The sequence below is a fragment of the Balaenoptera ricei genome, chromosome 12, assembly GCF_028023285.1.
Source record: "Balaenoptera ricei isolate mBalRic1 chromosome 12, mBalRic1.hap2, whole genome shotgun sequence".
NCBI classification, from domain to species: Eukaryota; Metazoa; Chordata; class Mammalia; order Artiodactyla; family Balaenopteridae; genus Balaenoptera; species Balaenoptera ricei.
In genome coordinates, this window is record NC_082650.1 from 42,741,091 (window position 1) to 42,753,874 (window position 12,784).

Below are 12,784 nucleotides of genomic sequence, written 5' to 3' on the forward strand. Positions count from 1 at the left end.
TACTCATTTAGTTAAAAACAAACACATATACAACTGTATTTAGGCTAGCAATGTCTAGTAGATTTTTCTGTAATAACAAAAATGTGCTGTATCTGCTCTGTCCGGTATAGTATCTGCTAGCCACAAAGGCTGTTGAGCACTTGAACACTGGCTGGTGCAACCAAGGAACTGAATTTTTAACTTCATTTAATTTTAATTAATTTAAATGTAAATAGCCACATATGGGCTAGTGGCCTCCATATTGAAAAGCACAGTTGTAGACAGTTGGATATTTCTGGCCCATATCCTCAAATGCAGCCTGCTGGGATCTGCTGAATGGTTTGGATTTAAACAGATGGAAAGCAGGGAGGGTCCATTCCAGTTTAAGGAAGTGGGGAGAACAACTTTTGAACTATTCTCAGCCTGTTTCAGAGAACTAAGGGTACCCTACTGAAGTTCCTAATCAACTGCATGCTGACTTTAAAACTTCAAAATCAGCAAAGCCCCGTGGATTCTTGGCAGTGGGTATGGTGGAGGATAGGTCAGGCTGCCACTTGAAGCCTGGAGCTGAGGGGCCTCTGGAGCAGCTGGACATTTCTTGCTTCTGTCCCTGCCCCAAACCTTGTTGGACTCCAGGGAAATGAAATGGGGACTAAAGTTTAAAGGAGGGACTGTACCCTTTAAACATCGTTGAAATGGTGGTAAGAGTTCTGTGTCTCTTACGGAATTATTACTAGAAATCCTCTTCTCTAGTGCTGGGTATTAGAGTCTACTTAGGTTTTCAGATATGCTATAGAAATTGTTTTATTTTCTTGAGTGGTATAGTATCTTAGTAAAAACATTGTATCTAAGAAATATGTCGTGGTTTTTGTTTTAGAAACAAATGAGAATTTAAAGAACTTTGTTTAAACTAAATGTAAATATACACAGAACTTGGAGTCATGGCAGATCTTTATTATGCAAAAAAGGTAGTTTGGTTTAGAGATTATTATTGTTTAGGGTTATTTTACCTTAACTTCTCACTGTACTGAAGCCAAAAGGTAATTTCTTCTTGGGGGAAACATTTGAGTTTCTGTACTTGGACTTTAAGTAGGTCAGTAATACCTAATTAAAAAGAAGCTCTCCACCACACCAGAATTACTTATTCCTTAAAAGTTGTTTGAGTTTTTTTTTTTATCTATAATACCCTAATAGTTTTTTGTTGTTGTTATTTGATTTTTAAGTTGCCATACAGCTTATTTTCATAATCTTGTGAGTTAAGGATAAAGTCATTCTATTGTCACAAGTCTGAATCTGTGCCTGTAATTTATGGGAAAGAGAAGTTTGACGTTAAGCTGCTTGAATTACTATATTTCCTTTCCTTAAGGCTGTAGGAGACAGTATAATAGAGTTCTTTCATCTTATACAATTAAAATTCTAAAACAGATATGACTATTTTAGAATCTAGTCATATTTTAGAAATTAGTCATTAGTGACTAATAATACTGTTGTTTGGCTCTAAAATCTCAACTTACTGATTTTTTTTTGTCAATTATTTATTTTAAAAGTATGGAAGGAGTATCAACTGGGAAACTTTTTTATACAGCTTTTTATGCATTCATATTTTTGGTTTGTGTTATCCATGAGCCATAGACACTGACCTATATATTCTCAGAGCCAAAAAAAAAAAAAAAATCAGGGTGTGCGTGCCTGGGGAGAATCCAGCAGTGACCCTAATTAGTAATTTTATATGTTCTACTTCTGTCTGTTCTCTCTTTGTATTACTTCTAATGGGAATCTGTATTTTGAGTAAAAATCTGTATGTACTTGTGTGGTTCCCTCAAAGCAGTGTTTCCCAGGCTTTAATCCTTCCTATACAGCCTTTGGGAATTTGGTCATTTCTGGCTACCTATGATATTATTTTCTTAATATTTTTAATTGACTTGTTTTAACTTAATCAACTTTTCCTGTTAAAGTTTTAACTCTGCAGTAAAACCATTATAGCTACTGAAAAATTTCATCCATTATTCCAAATAGAAGTTAAGCCATAGCTATATAGATGTGACTTCTGTGAAAATACAACAGTGTTATTAGATCCTGGCTAGCACTGATGCTTGAGGCCTGCCTGAGTGCTGTGAAACAGCGTAATAAGCATATATGCTATGAAGACCAGTCAAGATACACAGAACCAAACAGACTTTTCTCCTTGTGGTCAGAAAGATTAAAGGAGAACAAACTAAACTGCCTCCTGTATCACTAGTCGTTCACACCTAGTCTTTGGGAAGCAGCTGGCTTAGAGAGTTGCGTGGGGCAACTGAAAGGGAAAACGTTGACTGCCCGGTGTTGGCGTGAATGGGCATCAGAAGAGGACGAAGCGTGCTTCCCCCATCAGGATTTTGAAAGACTCATAATTCTTGAAATATGTTTGCAGGTTAAATCTACATCATATTACTTGTTCTCTCCTTTAATGCTTTCCCATTTGTGTTTATATGGATGTTTCTTCAGTTTAATCAATTATTTATTTCCCTTTACTATCCAGGTATCTTTTAAAAAAAATTTTGGTGCTGTAAAGATAGTTTGTGGAGAAGATTTAACTGATAATAATTTTGTAGGTAAAGAATGTTGAAACTAAGCAAAAACATACACTGGAATTTAAGTTCAGAGACCTTTATTATGCAAAAAGGTGGTTCAGGGATAGTAACTGACTATTTTAGACTCACTTTACCTTAACTTCTCATTGTACTGGAACAAAAAGACATAACAGTTATTGGTTTTTTTTTTTTTTAACTTTACAAATGAAGTACATGTATTTATTTACACCCCAAGAAGATGCTTTCTGAATTTTCTATACTTAAAAGCAACATTCAAAATTATTCTAAGACGTAATAGTTTTAAATAAGGCTTTAAATTGAGGGTTTTTAAAATTTTTATTTATTTATTTATTTTTGGCTGTGTTGGGTCTTCGTTTCTGTGCGAGGGCTTTCTCTAATTGCGGAGAGCGGGGGCCACTCTTCATTGCGGTGCGCGGGCCTCTCACTGTCGCGGCCTCTCTTGTTGCGGAGCACAGGCTCCAGACGCGCAGGCTCAGTAGTTGTGGCTCACGGGCCCAGTTGCTCCGCGGCATGTGGGATCCTCCCAGACCAGAGCTCGAACCCGTGTTCCCTGCATTGGCAGGCAGATTCTCAACCACTGCGCCACCAGGGAAGCCCTAAATTGAGTTTTTTAGTGACCATTTACTACCAAGTATTTTTGTTCAGCTTCAGGAAACAGTTCAAAAATCTTGTACCTTGTTTTTACTGATAAAGAAAGTACTCCAGTGACATCTTGTGGCTACTCTGGTATGAAACGCAAATGCCTTTTTCCATGTTTCTCAAGCTTCTCAAAACCGTTGCCCATAAAATATAAACCTTTGCCCATATAATGCCACATCATGGTAAAATGCAAGGTTACTTTATATGAGCTCAGTGAACTGTCACAGAACAAAAGTGAAGATAATGAAACTCACAGTGAACTGACGAAGTCCCAACTGATCCTGAGACAGTCACTCCCTAACCCCACACTTCCTCTCCCTCATACCTCCCTACTTTACTTCCCAGATTAGAACTTTAGCCATGGGGCTGGGGAGGGAGCCAAAAATGTTATCTCCAAGTCTTTGGCTTGAGCTGAGTTAGTGGAATTTACTAAAAGTACTAAAATGCACAGATTCTGGTACCCCTCTGGAACTGGAGGGTGGGAGTGGATCACTGATACCCAGAGGATAGATCATCTAGAAGTTACTCAATGTTTGTTGACTGAAAGTTTTCTGTGAATCTTCATTAACCATAATTTTGTTGAGCTTAGTTTATTCTTCATATTTTGAAAACAAGTTTTAAAACTGTTCTAATTATTTGAATTTTCTAAAATTGAGAGTGCTTTTTTTCAAACTACACTAGCAGTTTCCATTTGCATCCTCTTCATTCTGCCCTGTGCTATATTCTTAGACTCTGCAGGGTCCATGGCACCTCTGCTCATAAAAAATGGCCTCTATTCTAGAGTCTTCAGTGGCATTTAGTTCTATTACCTTCTCATTTCATTCAGGGCAGAACAGGCCTAGAAGGAAATATAATTCTTCTTTTATCCAAGGAACCGGTTTTTTTTTTTTTTCCAGTTTATATATTCAGTATATTAACTGATATGCAGAATTTGTAAACTGCATTTCCCATAAACCGGGAAAGAATGATGTCATATGTGTGTGTCCTTTGTACCCCTTTCCTCTGTATCTTCTGTCCTTTTTATATATGTTAACAAACTTTATGTCATCACACAATATCGTATGTGTGGTAAGTTCTCCTAATAGTAAGCCTACATTTCCAGCATCAAGCCTGCATTGCTAGGTTAGTATTATTCAGTATATTATTTCCTCTAGAGAGCATACCTCACCTCATTCCCATATACACGTAAATGACTTAAAAATGAGTGAATTCTTCCAAAAGTAATCTGCAAAGCCTTTAATAACCTCATCTACACTTGGAGAGCCTTTCATAACACTACCTCTTGAGGCAATCATGTCATTACACTTACAAGTTTTAACGGAAAAAGTTTGATTTTAAATTTTTGTGTGTTCAGCTGAACCAATATGAAAAATAGAGGCATTGCAAAAGAATGTCTGCATCATATCAATGAAAGGTTTTGTTGTTTTTAGACTAGAAGAGATGGAAGAAAAATATCTAATGAGAGAATCAAAACCAGAAGATTTACAGATAATTGCAGAATTAAAAGCCATGCTTACAGAAAGAGATCAGGTCATAACGAAACTAATGGTAAGTTGTTTTGGTTTGGGGGGTAGGGGGTTGTGGTGTAACCATGTTAGTCATCTGTAAACTGCTGATTGGGAAAACATGAGAAAATATTTTTAAGTAATGCTAAACAAAAGTTGAAAGTACAAAATATATGTATTGTGATTGAATGTTTATTAAAATGTTTATGAATGAGGATAAGAAATACAAAGTAATTTAAAATTTTAAATTTGGTATTATGGTAAGAAGACTGTGTCTTTTTTCAGTAATTTTTAAAAAGAAATACTTTTTAATACATATTGAATGTTTAATAATATGTTACTGCCAGTGTACAGTTAATATACTATTGAAGTGTGTGTGTGTGTGCTGTACATGTAGAATTAGAATTGGATGGGAAAGAACAGTCGACACATACATGCACAAGCCTGCATTGCACACTTCCAGTTAGTCTTGTTAACTTCCTAAAGTGTGTCCCACTAAAACCCGATCCAAAGACATACTTCATGGAAAAAGGATTCTATTTTCTTAGGGTTCTAGCCTAAGAAAAGCTACAGGCTCTGTCTTGAGAGTCTCAGTGCACACTGAGATGTTAGCGGCTCTGAGACGTCCATCAGGGAAGAAAATACAGACTTAACAATAAATACACTGCCTTCATTAAAGTCATTATTCCTCAAGAATTAAAAAAAAAAAACACGTTTTAAAATGCATAAAACATTTCAGAGTCTTCTAAAATTATACGACCTGATCAATAATTAAAATATTGCTTTTTACTGCCACTAACAAATAAAAATCAGAGTAAAACTAGAAATAGAATGCTAATCATTCTGTTTACTCATTGATCTCTTCATAAAAACTTTGGACATTAGCATGCAAAGAGAGCCTAAGAGCATTTATTTCTGAAGTCCTTTTTCCTTAACGTATTTCTCTTAGCATTTAGGAAAGCCATCCTGTTATATGGGACTAGAAGTTCCTGCCAAAAAGCAACAGGTAGTTGATTGGGGTTCATAGATGGAGCCCAGGAGCAGGCATTGGAAAGACAGAATATGTGCTACTTCATCGCAATAACCACCCAGTTTTCCGAGCTTTGTGAACATGAGCACAGGCATCATAGCTTGCTCTGTCTCTATCTGATAGCAGTAGATTCATGAAAAATTACCTTATATTCTACATATGAAATTAGCAATGTATTACTATGTTTCATCTATGGTAGAAATAGCTGTTGATTTTCCAGTTCTAGCCAGGGAATGGTCTACACTCTTTTCACTACACCCCGATTCTGTGGACTGTGAGGCACGTGGGCTGAGATTAATGATGCAAATGGTCAGTGGTAACTAGGAGGGGGTTGAGAATCTAGTTCTCCTAGAGCACACAACCCTGCCTTTCACACACACAGTGATCCATTCACTTATGTGTTTACTTCCTACAGTCTGGTTGTTCAATTAGCACCTGTTGGTAAAGCCAAAGGCTTCACTTTTTCTCTGTTCTGTGGTTACCATTGCTGTAATACATTGATGTCTCAGAGAGGAGATTAGGCAAGATCAAATACTTTTCCAGTACTCAAGAATAATGATATACCATAGTGCCATCTTCATGTCTGGAAACCACTCAGCCATGCACAGAGCAGCTCCATGAATGCAGGTTAAGCCTGCTCAAAATGCACAGTCAGCCCTCTGGAAAAGAGATGGGCCAAATAAAACATTTAGCTCCAGCCTTGGAGGGAAAAGGTATGAAAGGGTAGAGAAGAATCCCGGAGCACAGGGTTTGAAATGTGTTGAAGAAAACTCACCCACCAGCAGACTTTAAGATTTCTAAGATTTCTAGACCTGACAGTCAGGTCTAGAAATCTTTGAATAAGTTATATAAATTTTCATTCAGGTTTTATATTAAATTTTGAATGAAATGGCATTTATACAATTAAGTTTTTAAATATTCAATAGAAAATGTTTAAGAAATGTTTGTAATTCTTTTGCATAGGAGGATAATAAATTTTATCAGCTGGAATTAGTCAATCGAGAAACTAACTTCAACAAAGTGTTTAACTCAAGTCCTACTGTTGGTGTTATTAATCCACTGACTAAGGTATGTGCTGTAAACATTGTAAAATAGGAATATGGTTTAAAACTTGATTAAAATTTTTATAAAATATTTAGAGCAGCAGAAAATAAAGCTTCCAAAAAATGTTTTCTTAAATTTAATAATCTAGGACTAAAATCTATGAATTCTTTATGTACTCATTTTCAAATGACATGCTAATAATATTCATTTATTTGTTGAGAACTCATATTCCTTAAAACAGTATTTTATTAATATTATAAAACCTTGGTTATACCATTTTGTTTTTTTATATCTCTTAAAAAAAAGAAAACTCACTTCTGAGTCTCCTCAGGATAACTTCTTGTCATTTCCTTAGTGTTCACTGTTCTCTATGGGGTCTTGAAAAGTACTCCAAGCCCTGTATACCCAACAGCTCTCCCTGACTTAAGGCCTGCCATCTTAATGGGCCTTGGGTTGGACATGTATTTTGTTGCCCACTAATCTTCAGAGAAGGGCCTTACTTCTCACAGTCTTAATCACCTTTCTTGACAATTAAAATTGAACATGACCTATTCTTACATTTTGTTGCTGTCTTAGGACAGATAGAAGAGCCTTGCAGATAAATGAAATGGACATGGCTAAGTCATACATCTTTGTACCCGAGCTTCCTATGACTCCCATCATAGTGCTATAGGTATAGTGGGTACTCAGTAAATATTTGTTCAATTGCAAAATTTCATCATGTTTTCTATAAGCTACTACAAATTATTCTAGTGAATAAAGCAAGTAATAAAGAATAAATAATTATGTATATGGGCTTTATAGGGATTACATATCTTTTAGCAGAAATCAGTAGTAGAAATAAAAATGCCCGTGCTAAAGCTATGTTTTGGATTCAGATTTAATTAATTTGCACATCATATCTAATTTCTCTTAGGCCCTTAGCCAGAAAAATTTCTGCTTTCAAAGCTCATAAAACTTCTCTATTAAGAAGATGGAATCTATCCTTTCTTCACAACTTAAAGTGCTCCAAACTTTAAACTTAAATGTTTATTAAAACAGAATGACTTGAATGATTTGCAAAATGGAATGACTAAAGTCAGGAAACCTATAGCTGTATCTCCGGAGTCCAAAACAGTGTCTGGCACATAAAGGCCTCTCAAAAAAATAATTGGTGAATGAATGAATATAGTTAGTTTCAGTTTTTAAATTCATTATTTAGGGTGAAATAAGCTTTTACTTAAGATTAGAAATATTTCCTTTTTACCTATTTTATTGGAATTACATTTTTAGCCACAAAACCATTACTGTAGAACTTTACCAATGATACTTCTGATTTCTTAAAATAGAAACCTTAAGTAGGTTTAATTATGCCCTCTCATGACTAGAACAAGAAAATGCTAAAGATACATCTTTGTAAATTTTGACTCCTAATAGGGACTCAATTTTCACAAATAATTCTGAAGATATTATTCTTCCTTTCTTTTTGCAGTTATGCTAAAATAGGCTTCTTTTCAGAGACTTTGTGATTCACAGAAAATGACAAAGGACAATGTCTAGATAGTTGAGATCATTATAAGTAAAGGAAAAGGACCATCTTGTCTATTAATTGCATTTTTTTCAAACTCGAATCATTTTGCAAAAAATTATTTCATAAATTAGCACACACTTATGTTAATTTTTATTACACAAAGCAAGATGATGTTCATTGAATCTACAGATGAATAGAGACTAAAGTTAATGATTTGAAAGCTGATAGATTTTAATAATCTGAAATTGTATTGCTCTTTTCATCCACCAATTTTAAAGACCAATTAAAAGGTAAAAAAAAGATTGATCGCTTTTGTTTTATAATCTTTAAATTTTTTTCAAAGATTGTGAGCTAATGGTAATACTACCAATTAATTGGTAATGGAGACTTAAGTATACAGATTTCATCTTCCCTCTTCAGAGAGATGGTGCAGTGAATTTAAAACCAAATTATTTCTCTAGGTCAGCTCTAAGTCTTAGGTAGAAATGTGAGATTTGATTCAAACTACATTGCCAAGCATTTTCTCATTCCTTTTATTTTCCAGGCAAGGACTGCCTCCCTTTGACAGATGGCTAAAGTTCACAGACCTCTCTTTTAAAATTATGTTAACTTTTCACCTTCTCCTAATTTTAGCCTAAACCCATTTAACCTCATGGTATCCGCGAGGTCTACTGTTTCCCCCTTTCCCTTTTCCTCCCAGTATTCTTTATCCCTTGGCCTTCTTTCCACCCCCTCTTCTCCTCCCCATGAACCATTCCTAAACATTTCTTCCTCATTCTTTCTGTCCTAGCAGCATGTCTGTCTGTGAGGATTCCATGTAAAGAGCACCTCCTAGGATCCCCAGACCACACTTTGGGTAACACTGGTTCATCTTAACATCCAGCTTCCAAAATTTTCCCATGCCAAATTTGTATCTTCTATTGTTCCTATTTTCTCATTCGTCCTTATGCAGGGACTGTCCTCACATGTATTATTTTTAATGCAGCAAAAGAAGAAGAACAATAAATCACCAACAAACAGGTTTGTGAGTGTTCCCAATCTAAGTGCTCTGGAATCTGGTGGAGTGGGCAATGGACATCCTAACCGCCTGGATCCCATTCCTAATTCTCCAGTCCACGAGACTGAGTTCAACAGCAGCAAACCACTTCCACAGCCAGTGCCACCCAAAGAGCCCAAGACATTTTTGAGGTGAGCCCCGTCTCACCAGTGATTTCTTTTCTTTTTTAACTTGAGAAGTTTACTTTCTTACATTGCAGAAATCTACTCCTTTAAGAACAGCCTAGGAAAAGAAATTTTACTGTGAAATAGTTTCAAAATATATTCACCACCTCTCTAGCGAACTCCTTCTTAACTCTGTTAAAAAGATTTTTTCTATTTTCTTGTCAATTTTCTAAATGCTTAAAGAGGTACTAATGTAATTCATATGCTTAGAATTTTAATATTTATGGACCGGTGCTTCATTTTTAGAATTATCACCAGTTTTTCATTAATAATCCATCCCCCTTATTACAGAAATTTAAGATATTTTTTATTTATTAAGTGGCTTTTGTTTCTTATCTGTTTATTTTTCCCTTGCTTATTTATAAATATATAGGCGCTTATTGCCAAAATAAAAAATATATAAGCTCTGGGAACTTAATGATAAAAGTGGGAAATTTAGAAAAAAAATTGTATAATTAATATTCCAATTTTACCTCAGAGTCCTTGAGTAGATGTATTAACAAGTAAAATTTGAATGAAATCCAATTGTTTATCCATTAAATAATTAGTCAGAAAGTGCTGTCATTTTGTGCTTACCTTACTATTACTGATCTTGTGCTATTTTAAAATTTATTTTTTGACTTATTCTTACTAAGTCTCAGTGTCACTAGTAATAATCATACAGGTAGACTACTTTTTTTTTCTAGGCTCAGTGATTAATGACTAGTTAATGACATTATTTTAAATAGAAAAAAATAGCAAGAATGAAAAATAGTCAAATACACCTTTGAATGTGTCTCCTGCTAAATATTTTGTGTTGCTTATTTTCCCTTGTGCATGGGTATGTTCAGGTATCAGTAAGATGCATGTGCATGGGCTCAAGGAACATGACTACTGGAGTTTCCATTACACATTGTTGCGTGCCTTGTAATTTCCCCCAAAGACGGTAGGGATTCTTTTATTTTCTTGACTAGCCCAAAGAATCTTTAGTTAGAGTTAAGATAAGTATAAATTATATAACTTTGAAGATGGAGGGGAAATTGGCGTTTTAATGTACTCCTTTCCCCTAGAGTATCTGCTTATGGAATTATGAAAGTTTAATATAAACATACATATATAAAAAATATTATACCATGGTTTAGTTACTTAATTTAGTTATAGTTAAGGACACATCTGTAAGAAATGCTTGTGTCAGATTCTAAAATTTTTTTTTAACTAACTAAGAGAAAAGGTGCTGAAGAAGAAGAATGTTATCTGGTTCTCTCTTATTTCCTACAGTTCCTCCTGAACTTTTTTACTCCAAGAAGGTCACCTGACTTTTCTCAACTGTTTGATTTTTTTGTTTCTTGTAATTGTTGTAATGTGGCTCCTCCTTCACGGACTTCATCTGAGCTGCTGCTGCACTCTCATGGAGTGGAGAACACAGTCCAGTGTAGAGGAAGTAGCAGGTCTTTAAAATGCATCTCCTAACGTAGGGAACCAGTTGTGGTCATCTGCACTGATGTTTTATGTGCTTTTCCCTTCATTTTGCAAAACAGCTTAATGCTGGGTTACATGTCTCTCTTTTTATGAATTCAGTCCTCCTCAGAGTGAAGCTTCCCCGGTGGCTTCTCCAGATCCCCAGCGCCAGGAGTGGTTTGCCCGGTACTTCACATTCTGAAAGAATTGTTTTGGCACAGTTCTAGGTGGACTGTTACTAAAAGCATGACCTTATGCAGATCGTTATGTGAACAGGGTTTCCTGTGTCAAACACTGTGAAAGTATTTGTCTCTCCAATTGAAAATGCCCTGTATTTCCTGTGATATTTATTGGAATCACTCTATAAGGTACTATATTATGTGTGTAATTATAACAGTTATTTTTATTTGAGATGGTGGGAGAGGCTTTAATCTTTGTAATTACTGCATAATAAATTTTGTTAGACCAAACAGTGTTTCTTTTTTTCTAGTAAGTTTGTTTTAACTTTTAAATACTTTTTAATTCCAGGTAAGACTTGCCAGAAAAAGTTTTACTACATAATAATCATAAAATGTCAAATTACTTCAATAACAAAATCAGGATAGGGAAGTATAACCTGTTAATTTGTTTCATTTCCGTGTATAACTGTAACTGTGTTCTCTAAGTTTACAAGGCTAGAATGAAAACACATGTGGAAATTATGGACTTTCAAGTACATAAAATACTGCCAACTTATTTATATTGTTTTTTAAAATTATCTGATAGTTGAGGACCTAGGATTTCTAGTACAGCATCTATGCTCAGTGTTACGAAGCCAGCTTGTTAGTTTTCTAAATAGGCAATTTGGTACTGACACATGAACATGGACCCAACTAACCACTATCATCCCATGTTAATGAGACCTTTTCTTTAAGTTTTCAGTCCACCTTGGCAGGCTACTGTATTGTATCCTGTGGCCTGAAAGAGTGCCAAATATAGTTGACTCAGTAATGTAGATTTTAGAAGAACCTGGGTGAACATGATCTATGAATGATAACAATCATTTAAAAAGTTGGTCTTTAACATTATTATTATGTGTCAGGCACTGTGCTGAGGGGCCAGTAGAAAGATTATCTCATTTAATCCTCATAAAATCTTCAAGGAATAAACCACTGCATATGAGTATGCATGGCTGGTAGTGTGTTCTTTAAATTATCCTGAAAAAAAGTTCTTATAAAATGCTTGCTTTGAATTTTTTCTTCAACTAAGAGATTGAATTTTCCAACAAAAAATGGTTAATGCTTATTTCAGAAAACACAGTTATAAGCTCATTTTCTTGCCCCTAGTTTATACATATCTTATAATTTGGACGTTTATTTACCAAAGATTTGATGATTAGAACTCCTGCAGGTGACTATGGGCATACAAAGATGAACACCTGGCCTCAAGGAGCTAATCATATACTCGCTGAAATAGTTCAGTACCAAACTGTTTTTTACAGCAGTATCAGAAGGGCCCCAATCAGCTCTATGGAGGGTACATTGGGAGTGGAGACGAGGAAGGGATTGATTGCTACCTAAGTGGTGGCTACTTGCCTACGGCGTCAAGCTACCTAAGCTGCATATGGAAGTGGTACTCAAGTATAATACTATATATATATAATATATATAATATTGAAGGATGAGTAGGAATTAAACAGCCCCACCTTTGGTCTGTCTGGTTAAGGCACAAGCTGAAACAACAGTCAGGAAGGAGCAGGCCAGCTGCATCCAAAGAACTCAGTGTAATCCTGTAGGACCACGGGGCATAATAAGAGAGCAGCCATTTCTTGAGCACCTACCTTGTATTA

The 12,784-nt window shown here is 35.3% G+C and overlaps 1 protein-coding gene across 6 annotated transcripts in view; it reads left to right on the forward strand.

Moving 5' to 3' along the window:
• The window catches only part of FAM184A (family with sequence similarity 184 member A), a 131,174-nt gene extending 119,798 nt beyond the window's left edge, over positions 1-11,376 (forward strand). For 2 of the 6 annotated variants that reach the window (XM_059941320.1, XM_059941323.1), the window contains 4 exons: positions 4,640-4,757; positions 6,708-6,812; positions 9,284-9,486; positions 11,077-11,376. In XM_059941320.1, coding sequence (XP_059797303.1) covers positions 4,640-4,757; positions 6,708-6,812; positions 9,284-9,486; positions 11,077-11,158 — 508 coding nt within the window. In that variant the 3' untranslated portion in view covers positions 11,159-11,376. Of the gene's footprint in view, positions 1-4,639; positions 4,758-6,707; positions 6,813-8,842; positions 9,262-9,283; positions 9,487-10,349; positions 10,627-11,076 lie in introns of those variants that run through there. The other 4 variants (XR_009506164.1, XM_059941322.1, XM_059941325.1 and 1 more) reach the window with 4 other exon arrangements.
• Positions 11,377-12,784: the final 1,408 nt, after the last annotated feature.